The following is a 24055-nucleotide window of genomic DNA, read 5'->3' as shown; positions in this document are numbered from 1 at the left end:
GATGAGAAAATTTAGCATTTATGTATTTTTTATTTGTTCAGTTATCAAGAAAGCTATACAACCCATAGTTTCAGCTTTTCTACTGGAAAATACTTTCTTGCAAAATAGGTCTCGCCAAAAGGAAGAAATTTTAGTTTTCATACGAGATTTATTGTCAAAAGAACACACACAATGAAATAAATTTTATTTTTCCCTTTTCGCCGTAACCCCATTCTTAGCAACTTTTTTTGTCCTTTTAGTTTTGTCTTTTTTTGTTTGTCTTTTCAAAATTTTAGTTACATTCACATTATATTTTTAAGATTGATTATTTGTTTCAATGAGAGAATTCTATAAAGTAAAAAAAAATTATGATCAAAATAAAAAAAAATCCACTAAAGACGAAAAAACACTAAACAACTGGTATTTTTGTGGAAAGTGTCATTTCATATATATATATAATTTTTTTTAAACGTTGGTCCATATTTTTAAACATTTCTAATTATGAGACAAGAGATCAATTTTAAAACTTAGGCCGAAAAACTAAACAAAAAATTAGAAAAAAAATTTAAAAAGGAAAAAAAAAATACTGGACAAAAATTAAAGGTTAGGAAGAATTTCGTCGACCAATGCTATTTATATTACATCAATTTCCAAACTTCCAATTCACAACAAAGAAGTAGATAAACTGTACTTCCCGACAATTCACAACAATTTACAAACAACTTTATTCATACCCTTTTTTTTTTTTACAATATAGGACAATAATTTCAAAAAAAAAGAAAAGAAATAGTCTGCAGTAATGAGATACAAATTTGATAATCGGGTCATCTTAAGCTTGTATTAGTGAGAGATCGATAAGATAAAATCACTGAGTACTTTAAGGGTTGTGGGGCCATGGATCATCCAAAGAGTCATCGAGCTTCCTCTCCATCTTATGATCTATTTGAACAAAAACAAATCACATGTTTAATTCAAGTAAATAAACAAAAGCTTGGTTGCAAAATGATTCAAACAGTACTCGGTTGCAAAAAACTAAAGTAAATAAACGCGGTAAACTTACAAGGATTTAGAGGGCTCGGATATTGTTGGACTAGTTCCCTAGCAGCCACTCCAAAATTCAAGAGAATGATGAAGATGTTCAAAAGGACTTGCATGCCAAGAAAAAGCTTTCTTAGACCCATTATTTTTCTCCCTAAGGGAAAGTTGGAAAATAGAAGTGCTACCAATTTGAATGGTGCAAGGGGGGTTCACCTTTTATAGGCCAAAAACAGGCTAGGACTTGGATCCATTTTCTAGCAAAATACTTGGACTTTTGGATGGTAAAACGCCGCCAGAGTGCAACTGGTGAGCAGATATTTGGTCCTAAGATTTGGGGAAATTACTGGGTGATCATGGGCCTATTCCCTCCACAGTCATCTCATCTATGGATGACTGGAATCTGAAGTTGGAATAGGAATATGATTATTATGAGTCAATATTCCTAGGAATTTTCTTGGATAGGAATAGAAATATGATTGGTAGGGATTAAACTCATAGGAATACAATACATGAAATAATTTTGTTCCGGTGTTTGGACTAGTTCAAAAATCTTACACAGGAATAAGTTATTTTGGAAATTCATCATACAACATTTCCTTTTTTTATTGATTGAGCCAGGAATCTAAAATTCCCATAGGGTAAGGGATAGATCAAATTCTCACTGAATCTGGTAATTAATGTGATTCCTGGTCGGATGTGTCAAGAATCACAATTATATTCCTATCTTTTCCAAATGTGGAAATCTTGAAAGTATGGCATCATATTCCTGTTACTAAAACAAGTCGAGCTGAGCATTAACGAGCCGAGCTGAACTCGCGAGCTGCTCGGTTCATTTACAGCCCCAAACGAGTCAAGCCAAGCCGAGCGTTAACGAGCCGAGCTAAGCCGAACTCGTAAGCTGCTCAGTTCATTTATAGCCCTTAGCCCTAGTGCTAGGGTTAGGTTTTGAGGGGTGATTTTGGTGTTGGCCATCAGAAGTTTACCAATGACTCGCAAGATCGGTAAGCTTTGATGTTTGAGGAGAAATTTTTCAGTGCCGGGTGGGTACCACGTCACCCACATTCGAGCCGTCCAAAAGTGTATTTGATGCAGGCCAATAATTTATGAATATATGAATTTCAGTATATTAGTTTGAATCTTTTTTGTTTTAGCATAAAGTATCTAGAATATTATGTTTTCCTAATTAGGTTTATTTATTGATTTATTCTAGGGAATTGATTTTGTCACTCACCTTTTTATTAAAGTCATTCCCCTTCTATCACAAAACAAATCATATTATATAGACACAAAGGGGAGTGATATTAACAAAAAGAGGAGTGGCAAAATCACTCCCCTTATTCTATTACCTTTTTATTGTTTTCTTATTCTCCAAGTCGAAGATTTAGGTTTCCATTATTTAGTTTCCTTTTAGTATTTCTAGGTTATTATAAATTGGGTTGTAAGCCTTAGGGCAAATCAGTTGTTTTTATGATTGATTAATGAAAATTGAGAGTTTCTCTATTTGTTTTTGTGTTTCAAATAGAGAATCTTTAACATAAGCAAGTTTGTGATCTCTTATTGCACTTAGTCTTGTAAAAGGAAGTTGTACTGCATTAGTATTGGACAGCCCATAGTAAAACACACTCTCTCCTCTTTCTCTCTCTTTTTTCTCTCTCCAAATCTAAGTCATCCAAAATCGAAACGGACGGCCCGGATGCACCGAGTAGGCACCACATGGTACCCGCTCGTCACTGAAAAATTTCTCATGTTTGAGGGTATGGGCCGATGGGAAACAGCTTTTGCTAGTACTTTGGGCTGTTCGTTCAAATCTTGGGCAGTGAGAATCTGACGGAGTAGACGAGACGATGTGATCACGGTCAGACGAGACAGAGACGATGATTTGGCTACCCATAGTCAAGTGACGGACGAGATGGGACAAACCTAAATCGGACATGATTTTGCCTAACAAAGAGATTCTTGGCACTTCATGCCTAAAATCAACGATGACGAACGAGACGAGAAGTGACGCAAATTTTTAGCCAAACAAGACAGACGAGATGTGATCGATCAGACGAGATGTAGACGAGAAGAGCCCTTTAGGCTCTGAAGATGGAGGAGAAATACCAAATAAGACGAGATTTTGGTAAGATAGACGAGAGAATCACAACCAATTCGTGATTGGAGGCCAATAAAGATGAGATATTTGCTATAGAGACGAGATGACGAGGAATGATACGCCAAGTGGTTCAAGCTATGTTCGGACCTAAGTTCGACATGTGAAACAAAGAGCGACATACTCTTTGTGTGATGAGATCAACCAATAGAGTGGTTGAAGAGGCTCAATGAGAGGGAGCCATTACGAACAACAGACGGTTGTTCCTATAGACTAAAAAATTGACAAAGGATGGTTGTCCAGCAAGGCAAGGTGTCAAGACAATGAAAGACAAATGCACTGGACGAGAGAATCAAGCTTAAGGGGGGATGTTGAAATATGGTAAGCTGGATTCCTAGCTAAGGAAAAAGATTGTGGAGAATGGCAAAAACTTGGAATGAATTAAAGAAAAACGTGGATATATCCTAGCAGCCTTTGAAGACCAAAGAGCATCCAAGTTGATAGCCAAGGCATGTGTGGCATTAAAGGCTAAGAAGAAAAAGTCTCCAAGCATGGGCTTGGAATAGTGATAATCTATGTATGGCAGTGGATAGATATAGGGAAAAAGAGAGAAAGATAGAGAGAGAGGAACGGGGACCCTCCATAGGGGGTTTCACCCCACCAATGTAGTGAATTTGTTTGTGAGGAAGAGTGAGGAGAAAAGAAACAGAGAGAGTGAGGGTGTGGGTGTGGGAGCAACCCCAGACGGGGATTCTCCCCCATAAGCAATGCATTTGTGCTTTGTTGTTAATCAATAGATAAGAGTTTGTTTAGTGCATGAGTGTGTATCGCTTCCGCCTTCCAACATTTAGTTCATACCTATTTGTGTTTATGTTTCAAAGAGAGAATCTTTAACATAAGCAAATTTGTGATCTCTTCTTACAAATAGTTTCGTAAAATGAGGTTGCACTGCATCAATGATGCAAGCAATAATTTATAATTATATGAATTTTAGTTTATTATTTTGAATATTTTTGTTTTAGCATAAATTATCTAAAATATTATGTTTTCTTAATTAGGTTTATTCTATTACCTTTTTATTGTTTTCTTATTCTCCAAATCGAAGATTTAGGTTTCCATTATTTAGTTTCCTATTTAGTATTTCTAGGTTATTATAAATTGGGTTGTAAGCCTTAGGGCAAATCAGTTTTTTTTGTGATTGATTAATAAAAATTGAGAATTTATCTCTATTTGTGTTTGTGTTTCAAAGAGATGATCTTTAACATAAGTAAGTTCGTGATCTCTTTTTGTAAATAGTTTCGTCAAAGGAGGCTGCACTACATCAGTTGGTATTAGCGCTCTCGTTCCAATCCTGACTATGGCCGAAGGACGTGCTAGAGGTCACAGTAGAAGAGGAGGTCATACAGCTTATGTTGATGAAGTCTATGAGCAAGATGATGCTGCTCGAGGTGCTCGATTGGAGGAAAGGTTTCTACAACTTGAGCAGCAAATGGAGAAGGCGTTTGGAGCGCTAATCGACTAGATTGCTGCCTTGTCTGTTTGTGGAAACCCGCCTCACTGTCGTCCAGTTCAACCTCGATTTCCGAAAGAGGAGGAGGTATCGGATGATATTTATATCACCAAACCTTTAGTTGGTAATCATCAGTCGAGGGGAAGGACAGTGGTGAATGAAGCTACCATTGGATGGCCATTCACATCAAATTTTATTCCAAATCTAGTAGTGAGTTGGAGTAAGCCACTAGTTTTTTACGAAGGACCGGTGGAGAAAATTACTCTTAAGGAAAAAATAAGAAAATATTGCAAAAAGAAGTTGTTACCATGCTTGAAGGTGCTAAAATTGGTTGGGATAATCAATGCGTGGATCTTTTTTGGAAATATATATTGGAGTTGCTGTGAAAAAAAATATTTGGGTTGCGTACTTAGAGAAAATTGGGAGGGCAATTGTTACTTTTAGTTTTCAAGACTCGTCTTTACAGTTTGGGTTCGAAAAAATTATTTGAAGTACAAGATTAATGCGAACAAGATTCGACGAATTTGATTATATAAACTCGAGGACGAGTTTCTTCAAGACAGAGAGAATGAAGCAGAGTGAAAATTGAAATAATTTAATAAATAACTTTCTCTAATTTTTCTTATTTTGATTTTAGTGATTTTGTTAAGGAGTTTCAATTTTAGGAATAAGTGTTCTAAGAAGCATTTAGTTTCTTAGTTTGTTTTGAACTACCATTCCTATTTTGTAGGATACTTGGTCGAGAAGAATTAGGATTGATTTTTTTTTCCAGTAATATATGCTCTATTGTAAATTGAGATGTAAGTCTTAAGGCAAATTAGTTGTTATTGAATTAAAGAAAAATTGAGAGTTTTCTCATTATCTTTTGTTTGAAAAGAGAGTACCTTTAGTTCATACCTATTTGTGTTTATATTTCAAAGAGAGAATCTTTAATATAACCAAATTCATGATATCTTCTTGCACTTAGCCTTGTAAAAGGAGGCTGCACTGCATCAGTATTGCACAGCTCAGAGTAAAACACTCTCTCTCCTCTCACCCCCACTCTCTCTCCTCTTTCTCTCACATTTGTCTCTCTCCAAATCCGAATCGTCCAAAATCGAAACTGACGGCCCAAATGCACTGAGCAGACACCACGTGGTACCCGCTCGTCACTAAAAAATTTCTCATGTTAGAGGGTATGAACAGATGGGAAATAGCTTTTTCTGGTACTTTGGGCTGTTCGTTCAAATCTTAGGCTAAACATTGGGGAGTGCAAAAGGTTGTTTTGGGAACAACGGCCTTTTGCAACAGGTTGAGGGGTATATTGAGATTTCTCTACATGTATTTCTTTTCCTATTATATACTGTTTTATATTTTTGATTGACATAAAGTCAATCCAGTTATAAGATGGACTATATAATGGGTCATAATTTTCGATTCATTTCAAACGACACATAAACAGGCAACTTAAATTGATTAAAGATCCAACTCATTTACAAATCATCCAAACGTACTCACCACCCGTTTGAAACCCTGTCTTCAATGTAAAGCTGCCGACTAAGGTTAACTCAACTCATTTGCAGAGTCGTATTAGAGGTCTCAACAAGTACTCTTTGTTTTAGAGTTCAACTCATCACTGCGTGCTAACAATTTCCTGCAGTTTGGATCAGCGTGGACGTAGTTTTTCCTCGGCTTTAATTGCAGTCGGCAGTCCTAGTGGATGCTCCCAGAGTATTCGGTTCATTTGGTCGTGACTATATATTTTGTATATATAAAAGAACATTATATTGGATATTCAGGCTAGCTAAATCTCCATTCAATGTGAGACATTTTCATAAGGTTTTAGGATGCACTTTTCCATTATTGGGTTTTAGTGGTTTAAGCACTTTCATAGAATTTATGATTTTATACTCTTTCACAAGATACCGGTTTAAGTTGTGTGGACTTGTAGCTTTACGAAATTATGACTTGTGAGCTTATGAAATGTCAAGAATTTAAAAGCGGTTGCACTTGCTTATAAAATAGCTGTAACATTAATTATGAGTAATTGACAACAAAAGCTTGAAGTATCTGCTGTAACAAGGCTAAAGATGAACTTTAAATTCTCAAATCGGGTTCCAACCAACACCACCCAAAACAGTAAATAATTTCTCTAGCAATCACTTTACTCGAACATGAATATACTCCTATATGTTTGTCACCCGCCATCCAGGGGTGCTAAACGTACGAGTCGTGCAGGTGGTTAATCAAGTTTAGTTTGAAATCTCAACGAGTTTGAAATCTCAACGAGTTTTAAAAATATATTTGAGCTAGGCTTGTATATGAGATGAGCTGATCTTAAACGAGTTTTACTCAAGTTAGATACGAGCCGATCCCGAGTAGTTTGAATTTGTTATACATTATAAGTCGAGTAGTAACTCGCTTGAGCTTGGTTTGAAATCTTAATGAGTTTCAAAAACGTGTTCAGCATGATTTGTTTACGTAACGAATCAATCTTCAACAAGCTTTTAAAGAAGGAACACGAGCTCAAACTCAAATAGCTTAGTTCGTTTAGCAGCCCTACCGCCATCTAGAACAATAAATTGGCTCATCGTTTTTGACAAAAGTAAGCAAGACCAGATAGGGTGGTCTGTGCCAAACTGAGTAGAAGCAACAAAACAACACCAAGAAACGAAACGATCTTCCACGGGCTATTGAAGTAATCCCGCCGGAGCTTCGTGGTCCATATGTTCTGCCGGCACTTACAATACGCATTTATGTCGTTGAAGTCCCGGTAGTAACAGAAGTCGGCACGAGACACCAGGACACACGTGGAAGCCTTGCTGAAGACTGCCGAAACGGCTTCGTCGTCGCCCAGCATGTTGTTCAGAATCCCGCAACGGCGGAGCAAACTGACGTCCCTCGCGGAGTTGATGAGGCAGCACAAGAAAGTCAGGTAATTCTTCACGTATTTGGGTCCGGCGTCCTGGAGATGCTCCTCGTGCGCAATCAAGTTCCTGAAGATAGTCTCGAACGTCTCTTCGACAGCAAAATGCGGGATCTCGATTGCCCCGTTCACAAACCTTATGTATAACCAGGGGGTACACTTAGCCTTCTTGAACCTGATCCCGGCCTCGTGTAGCTCAGTGGCAGAATGTATATAATCCCATCTCTTTTCGTCGTGGCAAATATTTCTATTAGACACCAATTTGGCAACCGAAGATGATGTGACATGGTGTACTAGACCGAGAAAATGCTTCACGTCGTCAGGTGAAATCCCGTACGAAATTTTCAGAAACCTCTCGAAACCCGGAGGCATGGTGCAAATATAATGTTCTCGGACACAATAGCCGTACCGTATGAATAAGTCGACGATGTTGTCTCGTGGATCTGGAATTTTCGTCATGGTGAACAAATGCACGAGAATGAAGAACGGAAGTTGATTCTCGAACAGCATTAAGTCCCGCCATATACCGTGGAGGATCCAATCCATTCTGAAGATAGGGTCGTTTGTATCTCTCAACATTGTCATGGAGAATTTGCGGAGAAACTCAACGATAAAACAGGTGTCGAGAAGCATCATTTCCACAAACTCGTCGTTGCTAAGGTTTATGGAGTCAGCATAACACCCTTGTGCTCTTTTCTGCAATTTCCTCATGGCTGCGACGTACCTATCCACGCTTGCCTCCTCTGTCCGTTTAAGAAGCAATCGAAGATACTGCATTTTGTGTCCTTCCATCATCCATAGATGGCCTTTACCACGGTGATATGGTCCAATCGACAGTATTTCTGGCTCGTAGGCCTTTTCGCTCTGCCTACGTAGTCGATCATGGACTCTGTAAATATACCACTCGAAATGTGCACCAGATAGGTGAGTAAGCTTCTCGTCTAAACGAAGGGAGAGAGGATCAGCGGCACTTGCATCGGGCATCATATCTCATAAAATGGGTGGAAACCCTGTCCAAATTAAGCGGTACTACCAAATTAAAACACAATATAAACAGAAGATACAAGATTTCTTACCATCGAAAATTAGATGTAAATTGTTTTATCTATGGCTCCGTTTGTTTTTCGATGTAAAATGTTTTACAATATAAAATATTTTCCATGTAAAATATTTTTTTAGAAAACAAACTTCAAACTTTTATTTTCCGGTATTTGGTTGGCACTTGAATTATATTTTTAGAAATTGACAAAATAGTGTAGAAAGAGAGAGAGGCTTAAACGGTGGAGAGATTTGAGAATATTATAATTGAACATAGGTCAAGACTGACGATCAAAAAAACTGAGCAGTGAGAATTACAGTAGAAAGCAGCAGGTTCAATTTGGAAAATAACTTACGAAAGATTTAAGAGTAAGTTATTTTCATCCAATTAATGAAAAATATTTTACATGTAAAATATTTTAGATGTAAATTGTTTTATCTATGAGTTGCTGGAACAGAAAAGGCCTGATAGAAGCTTACAGACCATGGCATACTAGACAAGGTTTCTAGAATTATGTTCGTGAACTTTCCTAAGCTTACATGCCATGGCTTGAACATTTTTTGGGTTTCACAGCATTCGAAACTCTCTCTCTCTCTACCCGACACCCTCTCTCTCTAACTCTTGAATTCTCATTAGGGTTTTCAAATGAGTATCTCTTCACGTCATGCCACGAAATATTCTTGCTGGACAACTACATATATTCTCTCTATTTTTTTGATTTAAGTATGAATTTTATCAAACATTGTCACATTTAGGCACCTCAACTAATTCGCAGGAGACCAATTTCACTGTCAATTATTGGTGGCCAGTTTAAAATTAGTACATTCCTTATAAACTGGCCCCGCAAAAATTAATAGCACTTGAAGGTGTCGAACACAAAATTCCAAAGGGAACAAATTTCTAAGTTTGATCTTGACCACCAGGCCAATACGTTGGGTTCTAAGCTATGTAAACTTACAATAATTTTGAGAGCTGAAAGTCTCGACCAGTTCCCCAGCTAGCAGCCACCTGAAATGCCAAGACAATGATAGTGATCAAAAAGGACTTGCAAAACAACAAAAATCTTACTTAAGGCAAAAATCTTTCTCAATATAAGAAAAGTGGCAATTAGGGTTCACCCTTTTTATAGCCAAAAAGATACTATAGGACTGGCATTCATTTCCTACCATTATAATGTCTTTGGCACTAACAAGACTTTTGACTTTTAGGTCATCGCTAGAGTGCAACTGGTGGCAAGAGCAACTTGTATAACAGTATATATGGAGAAAGAATGTTAGGAGTTTTATATTCAACAGAACAGTGAGAATAATATTGGCGATTGATCGTATGATTTTAAAGATAAATGTGATCAAATAGCGGGTATATGATCATCGGATTATTCGTAGTCTTTTCAAGAATGTTTATTTTGCGATTTGCAAGATGAACTGGGTCGACTGAAAAAGACTGCTCCCAGATCTTGAGATTGGAAGCAAAGAAATTTGATGGCTGTTTTTTTCTTTTTCTGTGTAAGATCCCATTTTGGTAAACTTCAAGGATTTGGGGATATTTTTTGTTCTAGGCTTGCAACTTTTTTTTTTGGTGAATGGTTCTTCATGTATAATTCTTACTTTGGTTCTTAAAAATGATGGACTGATGGAATTATGTGATTGTTTTGATTGACTGTGAAATCTGGATTGCAAAAAATAAATGTGGAACCTTTTAACGAGCTCAAGCCCGAGCCGAGCTGACTCATTCATGTACTACCGAGTTCAGCCGAGCCGAGCTCGAGCTTTGCAAATGATTAACGAGCCGAGCTCGAGCCCAGATTTTCCAGCTCGATTCGAGCTCAAGCCAAGCTCGAGCCTCCCTATAAATGATCGAGCCGAGCTTGAACACGTTAAAGCTCGACTCAGCTTGGCTCGGCTCATTTGCAACCCTACCTACATGCTAATATGGCAAATTGGTTGTAAATTTGGTTGTAATATGGGAGTGTCCCAACCCCAAGGGGTTTGACCAAGTGATTGTGAGAAAGTAATACTTCGTAAGTGTTTCTTCATGGGGTCACGGGTTTCATTCCCACGGAGACCAAATATTCCAAACCTAGCATGGGGCCATTGGGAGTTATACTCGGTCATTATCTCCAGGGCTCTAGAATTAGTCGAGGTACGTGCAAGCTGGCCCTGACATCCAGTTATAAAAAAAAAATGGTAGTGCCAAGATTTTCCTCTCTCTCTCTTTTATTTTTTATGTATCTTCTAGTTAGTGGTGGCCGCTGAGGTTAAGGTTGCCCTATATATGCATTGAATTGACCAAAGAAACACAAGTGATTGCAATTTGAAACCTCAGAAGACTTATATGGAGTTTGGAATCAACTCAATCCTCCAAAATCGACTTTAATATTTTTGATTCAACTGAGGCTGTGGAATACTAGTATGGATTAGGCGCCAACTTTGAAAAGATCTTCTCCACAAGCTCACTTTCCAAAAAAAAATAATAATATATAGGCTATGTTTGGTAATACTGTCACTTTTCTGTTTTTTGTTTTCTATTTGTTAAATTTAGTTTTTACTTTTTCTTTAAAAAAAGTGAAAGCAGAAATCATGTTTGTGTCAACTTGTTTTCAAAAAAAAGAAAAGAAAAAGAAAAGTAAACCTGATTTTGCAAACCAGACAGATTCAAGTCTGATTGAAGGAAATTCAGAAAAACATCCGAGATATAACCCACATTTAGCTAAATAAACTTTAATATGGAGTAGTTGCAAACCAAGAACTGTTATATCAGCACCTAAAACACAGATTCAGCACTTAGATCACCAAATTTCAGCATCTAGAATACAGATTCAGCACTCCTTAAACACTATTTCCGGCACATACTACCAGTTTTCAGCTCGTAACAATAAATAAATGTATTGATTTGATCAAAGAATACCATGATCAGCTCTATCGAAGAACTCTTCGGATAAAAGTCAACAAGGCAAATTAAAATTTTCTTTGAAAAGCTAAAAATGAGTTGGATGGATTCAAACATGCCGCAAAATGTTAGCAATTCGATATTTGTCTTAGTGAAACGAGAATTTAATTTTTGAAGGAGTCCATTGATTTAGTTGGAAACTCACGACAACACAATAAACAATAAACCCAGCACCCAAAATTTCCAATTCTTTCAAAAAAAATTGAATTCAGGTGTATTTACAATTTCCAATTTCCAATTCAGGTGTATTTACATACATGTACAAGTACAACTCTCTCTCAAGAGAGAGAGAGACCGTCAATCAATGGCCACTTGGAACCAATTTTTTTTTTTTTTTTAACGTTGGGAAGAGACAAGGTGCAGTTGGGAAGAGATCCGAGGGAAAAAAAAGTGGCGAAAAAACAAGTGACTTTCCCGCGCGCGAAACCTAGCAGCCGGTTTTTAATTTTGAAAGAAGTGAAAGTAAGGTTTTGATACTTTCTCAAATTTTCAAAATAGTAAAAACTGTTTACAATATTTGGAAATGAAAGTAGTGCACCAAACATATTTTCATTCCTATTTTTTGTAAATTTTGAAAATAAAAATCGAAAACAGAAAACATAAGTGGTACCAAACATAGCCATAATGTTCTCCACAAGCTCATGATCAATCCCCCAAGTTAGTGGTGGTGGAGCGAACTTAATTTGAATGGATTAATAACTACAAGAGGAAAAGGTACAAGGAATTTTAGAGGGTTCGAAGAGTGGACCAGTTCCCTAGCAGACACCTCAAAAGCCAAGAAAGTTTTACTATGTTTAGGAAAGAAAGTTTTACATAATGTTTAGCACTTTTCGTGATTAGCAAAAATCCTCAAGGCGTGAGGTGTGAATGCGGGTTAATTCCTGCGACCGCCACTAGGTGTAGGGTATTTCTCCAATTTTACTGCCAAAACTGGCTAGGACTAGCATCCATTTTCTACCAATTCAATTGTCTTCAGTCCTAACAGGACTTGGACTTTTTGATGGTTCAACGCTGCCGAAGTGGAATTGATGACAAGATATCCAGCCCGTTGAGCATCTCCAACCCATCTCTTACTCTTTCTCCATTTTGGAGAATCAAAAAGTTCTGCTTTGTTCGGTTATTTGTTTTGTTTTGTTTTCCAATCATTACCCTACTTCTTTCTCCAATCATTATCTTATTTCTCCAATTATTACTTTCTCATCCCTCTCTATCTCTCTCCAATTATTTCCCCTCTCTTCAATCATTACCCTATTTCTCTCACCATCTACTACCAAAACTAAACTAAATTAAACTCTCAACCAAACAAAGCGTAATTTGTTTGTAAAGGGTACTGTTTGGAGCACAACACTATTTACACATCCCAATTCTCCAAGATTTTTCAAATACGAATGCATTTCTTTTTAACACCACAAGTTTTCTTCCAAATCTGTAGTTTTTTATTGGGATAGATTTCGATATATCGAAGATGGTCGCATTCTAAAGTTATTGTCGGTACCTTTTAAACGGTATCATTTTTTAGACATCGATCGAATCTATAGGTATATTGAGCTATTTGCAATTTACATAAATCCATTTTGTGAGAAAGTTTCCATATATGGAACTCAAACTTCAGTCTCCATTTTGGAGGCCCAAAATGGTTATGGTTTGGAGCCTTTCAATTCTCTATTTTGTCACATCAATTCGCTCTTTTGGAGTTTTGGTCCTTTGTAGATGGTTTGGAGACGCTCTTAGAGTTTCGCAATCGTATATTGGGATATCCTTAATTACATGCATGTGTGATTACTTGACCTTAGATATGTGCAATCCACCCATTCTAGAGTTACTTAATTCAACCCACGTAGAGTATCTCTAAGGGAGGGAGTATAATTTTGTGCCAAATATAGCTTTGGTGATACATGTGCCTAGTTGAAGAGCTCTTTTGGATGAGTTTAAGTTGTTGTGGGTTTTGCACCACTGCCATTTGTGGATCCCATCGTATATTTATTATACTAATCTAAATCGTTCATCTTGCATGTAGAACCCACAATAACGTATATCCACGCCTAAAATGAGCTTGATTGGACATCGATCTATATGTCAAAAATTAAATTTTGGTTTATAAGATGGACGACTATAGAGACAGTTTGAGTTTAAAATGATCCACCGTCCATTTTATAAATCAAAATTCAATTTTTGATATACCTATTAATTGATCGATGCCCAATCAAACTAATCTTTGTGGATATACTAATTTGCGGGCTCTACAAGATGAACGATTCAGATTATAAAAATATATATTCGATGGGGCCTACAAGCGGTGGTGGAAAAACCATAGTTTAATTTCCACGTATGGCAGATAGAATTCAATTTCTTGTTGGATAAGTCTTTTCAATAAAACTCATCTAGAATTTATATCTTTATTTGTATCACATCTTAATTTTCTTTGTAAATTTAGTTACATGACTATCACTACAAGTTCCAAACCACAAGGGTGCAATATTTGGAGTCCTAAAGTAGTATGCATGTTTCACAACGATCGATTCACAAACAACTTTATTTCAATTCCACGTTTTTACAACTGATAGGAGGAGAAGTGAAAAACAAGAAAAGAAAAATAGTAGCTAGCAGCTTGCAGTAGTGAGATTCAAGTGCAAGCATCACCTCGATCGGGACATCTTAATCACCAAGCCAACCTCTTCATCTCGAATTAAGCTCGAGTCGTTGAGGCAAATCATCCATGTCTAGGGATGGTAGCCCCATGGAGTATCCCCCGACGAAGGACTACGACCATTGATCAGCTCTCTGTCCATCTTATGGTCTGTCAATTGGAAAACACAAACTACATGTTAATCTTAGTCACACAATATTCATAGTAATTTAAAGGCATTTCAAAAGGCCTTTACCCCAACAGCATTAGGAGGTGCTGCTATATATGAGAAAGGAGGTCAGTAATTCAACTCCGTGTTAATTTAACTATTCTAACAAAATGACTTTCGCCGATCCAAAAGAAGTAAACTTAAATGCTTGATTAATCACCGAGGTATTTATTGGCATCATGCCATGAAACTTTGGCATATCGTGGTAAGAAAATGGATGCAATAGCCTTTCTAGTTCAGTACACTGTAAAACACTTAAATTAGGTACACCATTTTTTAATTATATATAGTTCAGGGTGTCTAGCTGGGCCAGTTTAAGACATCTCAATTGATCCCTGAGCAACCAATGTATTGTCATCTTGCGAGGTCTAATTAAAGCTTGGACAAATACCCGTGCAAACTAGCCCCCATGAGAATTGATGGCATTGTGGAGGTCGAATGTCAAATCTTACAGGAGTCGAAATCCCAAATCTTAGGCATTAACCATTGATTGGCCAACTTGTGGATTATGTAAACTTACAAGGATTTAGAACGCTAGAAGGCTCGATCAGTTCCCTAGCAGCCACCTGAAAAGCCAAGAGAATGATAGAGATCAAAAGGACATGCAAAACAACAACAATCTTACTTGAAGTCATTTTTCCTTGAGTATATGCGGAAAGGGCAATTAGGGTTTCACCCTTTTATAGCCCCAAAAAAGTTATGGCATTCATTTTCTACGAATTTATTGTATTTGGTCCAAAGAAGACTTGGACTTTTGGGTCAACGCCCAAGTTCAATGGGTGATAAGAGCCGTGGATAACAATGTTTAAAAAGAGAAGTGCTAGAGTGTGTTGTATGGGACCGGGGGATTCTGTAGTGCAGCCCACACTGCAATCTGTAAGACGGCTGATTCGGCCGTCCATTTTAGCGATGAACGACTCAAATTTTCATTTTCCCATTCCGAGTGTTTGTGTGTTTCACAAGTGTTTTTTTCTTTTTAAAAAGGATTCTCTCAAGTTCTTAATTTTGAATGGTACTTTTGAGGCAAGTGGAGCCCACTTTGATTGAACTTTGGCAGTCTCATTCGACTTCTGCATTTAACAAAATCATATTGAAACGATAATTATATCCTCTAATACTACAGTAATATTTGACACAGAATGTAGGATTTAGCACTTTTCATGCTTAGCAAAAATCCTCAAGGCGTGAGATGTGAATGCGGGCAAATTCCACTGAATGTAGGGTTCTCCTTTTACTGCCGAAACTGGCTAGCATCCATTTTCTACCAATTCAATTGTCTTCCGTCCTAAAAAGACTAGGACTTTAATTTTGATAGTCAATGCCGCCGGAATGGAACCGATGACAAGATATCCAACCCGTAGAGCATCTCCAATCCATCTCTCACTCTTTCTTTATTTTGGAGAATCAAAAAGTCGTATTCTATTTAAAAAGTATGTTTGGAGCACAACACTATTTACACAATCTATTCCCAATTCTCCAATGTTTTTCAAATACACATTCATTTCTTTTAAAACCACAAGTTTCCCTCCAAATCTGTACATTTTTATTGGGATAGATTTTGATAGGAAGGGGATAATGCCACGATCTAAAACTCTCCTGCCACAACAAAAACTAGTGAATGCCTTATTTACCCCTTCCACTCATTTTGACCCAGCAAGCCTCTCTCTCCCCCGTCTGCTATTCTCTCAAACAATCTACAGGAGTACAATGGAGAAAAAATGCCCTTCCTCCACGTAACCACTCTTTTTTCCTCTCTCTTCTTCTATATTTGACTCTCTCACTCTCTCTACACACCATTTCTCCCCAACCCACCTCTCTTCTTCTTCTTCTTTTCTCACTCTACATGTTTTTTTACTATTTCTACAGATCCAGACCAACGATTGACATCTCCGCCTAAAAATTTTCTTACCCGTTTGATTGCCGCTCGTTGCAAGTCCTTGCGTGATACATACACTGATGGGTGTCAAATGATAGCACTCGTAGTCTAGTACCATGCGCAGTCTTGTTCTCAAATGCCTTGAGATTCTACCTAATTTTTACATAGTATACTTTCAAATAAGAGAATCAGACCGAAACGAGGGAAATTTGATTTATAGTCACCTACAGTCGACAACAATTCCATTTTAGAGGAAGGTAATCTTGGGAGCAAAGCAACGATGAGGACTCAAACTCATAGATATAGTGTTTGTTTCGTGATGTCGATGATTCGATGATCTAGTTGACGATAATTATAGAGATTCAAAAGATTCATGCTTTGTTTGGAACTCTTTTAAAAAAAAATTGAAAAAGTAGTAGGGGTAATAAGTGGAGAGAGATAGAAAGAGAGAGAAATAATTGGAAGTAGAATAAATCTTTTCAAAAATGCTTTTCAAAAAAAGAAGTAAACACTATCAGTTTAGAGAAAAGATAATTAGAGGGGCAATGAGTGATAGAGTTGTCGAGTTAGTGAAACTGGCCGACGGCATTCAACGGGGCAAATAATGCATTTCATAGTTTTTGTCGTGGCAAGAGAGTGAGAGTTTTAGATCGTGGCATTATCTCTATCCTTTTGATATATCAAAGATGGATTGCATTTTGAAGCTATTTTCGGTACCTTTCAAATGCTATCATTTTTTATACATCGAATCTAGGTATATTGAGCTATTTGCAATTAACATAAATCCATTTTGTGAGAGAGTTTCCATATATATACATATTTTTTTTTTTTGAAAATGTCAATATCATTTCATAAGCCCGAAGGCGAAGATTACATCGCAAATACAGGAATGCACCAAAACTACCTACTCCGGGATTAACGGACACCCTGCAAAAGCAAATCAGCACTAGGTGCCGACATGAGAATCCCGTCCGGGACTAGGCAGAAAGAAAATCGAAACGACATCCCAGTACAAACCATTAAACAATGAAAACAGATGTAATCAGAAAACAACCAACAGATCTCAAGCGAAAAAGAATCTAATCCTAACATTTGTCGACTGAAAAGAGAAGCTCGATGGTCGGAGACCAAAACCTCCTTCGCCCCTGACCTACAACCGTCTTCGCTAGCGCAAGCCGGCCCTCGACGGAAATCACCCAAATAGGCAGCCTTCCGGTTCCATGGACTGCTCGACTGGTAACCGCTAGGCAGATTATCCGATGAAACCCATCCACAAACCAAACCAGAACAAGAACGAAAAAAAAAGATTATTTGCCCACCACCACTACCTCACCAGATCCGGGGGAAACCCAAAATCGGTACACAACCGGACTGAAAACCAGCCGGTAGAGGAGACGAAAAAATCGTCGAAAAAATCGTCGAAAACCCTAACTCCAAAACACCTCACCTTATTTGAACCCCTCACCGACTACCAGCTACCAGATCTGAGTCTCCACCGCAAGAACCGAACAGAGAAACCCACAGGCCATGGCCGGAGTCCAAGCGCCGAGTTCAACAGAGGACGAAACTGAGAACGGAGAGGTGAGAAACAGTAGAAAGGGCCGGAAGGAGGAGGGGATTAGGGGAAAAAGGGGGAGGAAGGAGGGAGAGGAGGGGGGCGGCAGCCCCTCCCCCCAACGGAAAAGCCTAGGAGCTGGAAAAGTTTAGAGAGAAGGGAGAGCGGCTCTAGAGAGAGAAAGGGAGACTTAGTTGAGATTCCATATATGGAACTCAAACTTCTGTCTCGATTTTGGAGGCCCAAAATGGTGATGGTTTGGAGCCTTTCCATTTTATATTGGGAAATTTTTATAAATAGTCCCTTTAGTTTGCATGAATTTTCATTTTTGTCCCTCTAGTATCAATTGTGTTACTTTTAGTCCTATAATTTGCATTCTGTCTCAATTTCGTCCCTCTCGCTTATGGCGTTAATGAAACAAACGGAATTGGAGGACAAAATTGTCATTTCTCCTCACAGAAGGACTAAATTGAGATTTCATGCAAACTAGAGGGACTATTTCTATAATTTTATTTTTTACTTTTGTTTTTATACATAAATTTAAAATACATCATATATAATATATTTCTCATCTCATTTTATATTGAATAATAAAAAATATGTTGAAATTTTGTAAAGTTTTTATTATATACATCACAAAAAATATGAGAAAATTCGAAAAACAACTCTTATGTTAATTGTCTTGGTCTTGTATTTTTTTTTTCAATTGAATTTTCACTATCGTTATTTTTTTTGTCACATGATTAAAAAGAAAAAGTTGTTCAGTAGTATTTAGAAATCTTGTAATTGTGTTTAATTAAGCAATGAAACACTATTAAATATTAAGAGATCAAATACATTAAAATATGGGTATAAGTGTATTTATTTTGGGACTTACTCATAAGATCACTCATATAACAAATAAACACAGATTTTAAACATTTTTTTAATTGGGTGAAAAAATAAGAAGATTATAAGAACATGATACAAAGACATGAGCTAAGGGGTTGATTTGTGCATTTTCTAATATTTTTGTAATGTGTAATGAAATATAAATTTTTCAATATAGTTTGATTACCCAATAAAAAATAATTCAGTTGTCAAATACATTACTTATTGTAACATCCTTTTTAATTGAGGTGCTTAAATGTTATACTTAATAACCTAAAGGACTAAAGTGCGATTTTTTTTTATTAGAGTGGTGCATGTGTGCCGTGTGTTTGTGTGAGGTGGTGTGTGTGTGTTTCTTTTTAAAACAAAAGAAAAGAAAGAAAACCCATCAGGAGAGGTTCCAACGTGAGAGAGAGAGAGAGAGAGAGAGAGAGAGAGAGAGAGAGAGAGAGAGAGAGAGATCAGCCGGTGGAAGAAGGAGAAGAGAAAGGGGAAGTGAGAGCTAGGTTGAATTGGAAACTTTGTAAGGTAATTCATGATCTTCTTTACTTGAATTTATGATTTTGTTGTTCAATTCCCTACCTGGCATCTAGTTAGAGGTGAATTGAATTCATGGGAGAAGGGTTTTTGAGGTTGGAATTGGGTTTAATTTCAGAAAATTCGGGGTATGATATGAATATGCATAACTGTGTTGAATCAAATTGAAACTGTTCTGTTTTTGACGAATTTATTCAAGGTACCTAGAAATTTTATAAATTCTTGAAAAAAATCCTGAAGGTTCATCTGTGAGTCTATTGCATCGTGTTAAATTTTCAGAAAATAACTCGAAGTGGTTTGGCCTACAAAATTCGTGGACTGAACTGGTGTCTGATTCGCGTCTGTGCAGACAGCACAGACACGTGTTGGAAAAACGGGCATAACTTCTTGCTCGGGTATCGGTTTTACGCACCGTTTCTTGATTCCGAAACTAGACTCGTATATCTTTCTGAATATGCATGGGTTGTGTCGTGGTTCTTTCTAGATTATAGCAGTTTTTGAATTAAAGTTCAGGTTTTGGTACTTCTGAAATTCTGGACAGCTTTTGGCTTGAGTTTAAGCATGCTGGGTGGACATGGGTTCTCATGAGTCTTAAACATGGATCAATTGGTGATGTTTTGGTGTTGGAATTATTGGAAAATATTGAGTATGTGATTTTTAATGAGCTTTCGATCGCAGACTGTTCTGCTGAAAACTGTGAATTCTGCTTTAGATATGTAACTTCATTTGAGCGTATCTTGGTCATTCAGACTCTGTTTAGGACAAATTTTATATCAAAATTCATGTACCGGAGGTGTACTTTCTAATGGTGGTGGTTTCATAATCTGGTTTTAACCCTATAAGAAGTTATGGTCGAAATACAACAGGATGGTCATGGTTTCAAATCGATTTTAAGAGTTATATCATATTTATACTCTTACGTTGAATTGGGGGCACTTCTAAGCCTTAAGATGGACATATTTGTATTCGTTGGGTATTGTCTAATACCTTATTAGTTTTATAATTTGGTATCAAATGATTGTTAAATGGTTTAGGGGTGTTGGTGGCATTGTTAACCTCATTTGACACTTGTTAGCATGGTGAATGTATTATGGGGTGTATCATATATTTACTTAAACATTCCAAGGGATTCATATGCTGATATGGTAGCTTGTGGCTAGGTAACAAGCCGGTCAAATAGGAGGTGCCGAAATCGTAAGTTTGGTGTATATCTCGGTCGATGCAAAGGTGAGTGTGTCTGATATGGTTATCTTTAATGAGATATTGCTGTAATGGTGAATGTATATCATACTATTGTTGCTTAGCTTATGATATGTGAGAGTTTGATTCATAGATGTTGTTCTATATTGAATTGAACTTGAATGTTGGCTTAGTGCCCGGTGATTGGCTTTATGCCAAAAGGCTTTTATGCCTTAAATTATTGGCTGTGTGCCCGGTGATTGGCTTTATGCCATATGGCTTTATGCCTTAAACTATTGGCTGTGTGCCCGGTGATTGGCTTAATGCCAAAAGGCTTTATGCCTTAGATTATTGGCTATGTGCCCGGTGTTGCTCTTAATTTCTTGATAAACTGTTGACAAGTTGAGATTATCTTTTTAGCTGTTGGATATTACTGTTATGTTGTAATTGGAGAATGTGGTGATTATATCTGTTACGTACATTTAAGTATCCCAGATATGTTGAGAATTTATATTTTGGTTGTTATTTATTCGGTTGTTGCTATATTTTGTTGAGCATTTCTATATCTCACACACTCTGGCTTTCCTTTTTGGTCTGCCAGGTAGCAGGTTGCGTAGAGTGGGTCCACTACCGGTCATCGTGTTGAGAAGTGTTTGGGCTAGCATTAGATGATGTGGATGAACGAGTTGGTTGTAGGTAGTAAACTAAAAAGTTGATTTATGTAAGTTATAAATAAGTCGTTGGTGGATGTATTAAAGTGTAAAATTTTTAAAGTATTGTAAAACTATATTGTTGTTTAGTTGTGCGAGATCGTGGTTGGTTGGTCGATACGTCGACTCATTTTTATGTTAAGGTGATAAGTCTTCCGCTGGGTGTTATTCTGACAGGTTGTGAGGTGTGGTTCGGTTTTGGTGTGGAATGTCACGTGGTCGCGTCGACTCGGGCCCACATTGGGTGCCGTTTGCGGGGCGGGGCGTGACACTTATGGTCTTTATTTTATTTGCAAAAAACGAAAGTAAAATGTAAAATTTTAAAAATAATCCATCTGGTTTGCATAAAATTTCAATTTGGTCCTTCTGTGAGAGAAAATGATAATTTTGCCCTTCAATTCCCGTTTGTTTCATGGACGGCGTCAGGGAGAAGGACGAAATTGAGATGGAATGAAAATTATAGGGTTAAAATTGATACAATTAATAATAGAGGGACGAAAATGAGAACTCGTGCAAACTAGAGGGGCCATTTTTAAAATTTTGCCTTTTATATTTTGTAATTTTGTAACAACCATTCTTCCCTTTTGAAGTTTCGGTCCTTCGGAGATGGGTTGGAGACAATCTTAGAGTTTCACGATCGTGTATTGGGAATCCTTGCATGCCTGTGTGATTACTGGACCATAGATATGTACAAACTCATTCAAATCCACGGTATCCATCCACTCTTGATTTACTTAATTCAACCCACTTAGAGCATCTCTTAGGGAGGTAGTATATATAATTTCATGCCAAATATAGCTTTTGTACCGTGATAACATGCCTAGTTGAAGAGCTATTTGCAATAAACGCACTCCAGTGATTCTCGAAGGCTCCGTTTGTTTGGGAGTAAAATATTTTTCATTAATTAGATTAAAATGACTTATCCTTAAATCTTCCGTAAGTTATTTTTCGAAATGAACCCGCAACACTCTACTGTAATTTTCATGGTTCAGTTTCCTTGATCATCGGTCCTGACCCACGTTTAATTTCAATATTTTCAGATCTCTCCACCGATTAAGTGCCCCCCCCCCCCCAACTATTTTGTCAATTTCTAAAAATATTTTCAAGCGCCAACCAAACACTAGAAAATAAAAAGTTTCAAATTTGTTTTTTGTCAATTTCTAAAAATATTTTCAAGCGCCAACCAAACACCAGAAAATAAAAAGTTTCAAATTTGTTTTCAGAAAAAATATTTTACATGGAAAACATTTTACATCAAAACAAACGGAGCCCAAATGTTAAATTTTAGCTATAGTTTTGCCCCTTCCAACCAAAAATTCTCGCTTCGGCCTCACAGCCTAAAGTAGTCAGTTGATTAGGCCGAATACCGAGTTAGCAAGATACAAATTGTTGGGACGGTTTGCAACTTGCCTGGGAGCGAAATTTGATCGGTATTCTTGTAGAAACCGACTCCTTGACATTGGTGCAACTCCTCAAATAGAAAGTGTTGTGTAACCATGAATTCAGTAACATGCTCTTTGATTGCAGGGTGTTGCTAGACCGGCTTAAGGCAGAAGTCTGTCATGTCTATCAAGAGAGTAACCGAAGTGCGGATGCTATTACAAGAGCTAACCTTAGTAGTAGTGATCATAATTTCTTTATTATTCAGTCGATTCCGAACTATTTGAATCAAATCATCTTGATGACGCTAGGGGAGTTCCCTAGGACTATGTATTAGTTTTTGTTGTTTCTTTAATGCCAGTTCAATAAAATAAAATAAAATAAAGATACAAATTGTTGGATATTGGATATTCAGGCTAGAAGGCTATTGCATCCCAATTCTTCTTTTCTCACGTTTTTTCTCAGCGGAACACATGTTAATATATATATATCCATTTGATGTATGAAACTGGCTAAACTAGTTAATAATTTTTCTAATTAGCACATCTAAACGAAGCACGCATCTTAGACTTTCTCTCTCTCTAACTTAGACTCAAGCGCCGTCTACAGGGTTTGGGGGGAGGTTCCTGTGTAGTGTTGCCGGCGGAGGGACCATGGCCGGAGGCCCCACTCGACCTCGGTTCCCTCTGGGCCTTCCAGATCTAATGGTTTGCGTTCAGAGGTGGAGCTTGGTTTCAGGAGGTGGTGCGGCGTGGGGATTTGCACAATAACGGTGGTGAAGGCGCACGGGTTGTAAGTTTTCTGCTTTTCTGTTTCCTTCTCCTCCAGTGAGGTCCGGATGTGTTACCGATTTGGGTTTCCCAAGATCCGGTGGGTTTCCGGTCTGGGTCTCCCCCAGATCCGGTGGATGGTGGGTAATAACGGTAGGGTTTGTTTGGTGTTTCCGGGTGCAAGGTGGGCTGGCTTGTTGTGGGTTGTCTACCGCGCCCGAAGTTTCAAAGTGCCAACAGGAACTCGCACTGGAGCATCCCTTTGCAGCTACGAGGGATTCGTCCCTTGCGCCATGAATGCCAACATTAGCCATTTAAAGGACCGATCCAATGGTTTGAGCTCTGGGTTGCTCATTTACTGATTCTCGAATAGACCATACGTCGCATCGTGTTGGTCTACTTTGGCAGTAATGCGTCTTTGAGCTTGTATGCCCATTTATGGTTTTGCTCGTTTCCTAGTTTTCAGTAAATTTAGTTCTTACTGATTGTTATGATTATTTCATAGAAGTGCAGTTAGGCTTTTTGGAATGAAATTTGTTGATTAAAAAAAGAGGGTAATTTTTTACCAACCTCTTTTGGATAAGTCTTTTCAATGAAACTCGCCTAGTTAATTACTCTGTATTATATCTTCTTTTTCTCGATAACTCAAGAATCTCGACCAGCTTACACGCACTTTAATCAATTCTGAGGGGCCCAATCTCACCTTCTATTTGCTAAGAGCCCAATTAAAACAGGAGCTCAATCAGTATAAGCTAACCCTAAAAGAACTGATAGCACTTATGAAGTTTTAAACCTGAAACAAGAAATTGAA

General features: G+C 37.5%; 1 protein-coding gene and 2 long non-coding RNA genes across 4 annotated transcripts; 1 reads left to right on the top strand and 2 right to left on the bottom strand.

Moving 5' to 3' along the window:
* Positions 1–7126: 7126 nt before the first annotated feature.
* On the bottom strand, positions 7127–8531 carry LOC131318102 (UPF0481 protein At3g47200-like). The gene has a single exon (XM_058347914.1). The coding sequence runs from the start codon at positions 8509–8511 to the stop codon at positions 7186–7188; it is 1326 nt and encodes a 441-aa protein (XP_058203897.1). The 5' UTR covers positions 8512–8531; the 3' UTR covers positions 7127–7185.
* Positions 8532–14021: 5490 nt separating this feature from the next.
* On the bottom strand, positions 14022–15018 carry LOC131318147 (uncharacterized). The gene is made up of 2 exons (XR_009197519.1): positions 14888–15018; positions 14022–14309 (listed from the first exon to the last, which is right to left on the bottom strand). It is a non-coding gene; the product is annotated as an uncharacterized LOC131318147 (long non-coding RNA).
* A 4385-nt stretch (positions 15019–19403) lies between these two features.
* On the top strand, positions 19404–21212 carry LOC131318133 (uncharacterized). 2 transcript variants are annotated; one of them, XR_009197505.1, is made up of 3 exons: positions 19404–19600; positions 20366–20432; positions 20986–21212. It is a non-coding gene; the product is annotated as an uncharacterized LOC131318133 (long non-coding RNA). The 2 variants fall into 2 exon arrangements; XR_009197504.1 differs by lacking the exon at positions 19404–19600 and having other exon boundaries at positions 19764–20432.
* Positions 21213–24055: the final 2843 nt, after the last annotated feature.

Source organism: Rhododendron vialii, chromosome 2a, assembly GCF_030253575.1.
Source record: "Rhododendron vialii isolate Sample 1 chromosome 2a, ASM3025357v1".
In the NCBI taxonomy this organism is placed as follows: domain Eukaryota; kingdom Viridiplantae; phylum Streptophyta; class Magnoliopsida; order Ericales; family Ericaceae; genus Rhododendron; species Rhododendron vialii.
Note: the sequence above shows the minus strand (reverse complement) of the source record. Positions and strands in the feature narration are given on the sequence as shown.

Coding starts and splice junctions, on each gene's coding strand:
- LOC131318102 (XM_058347914.1), bottom strand. CDS start 8,511: ATGATGCCCGATGCAAGTGCCGCTGATCCTCTCTCCCTTCGTTTAGAC.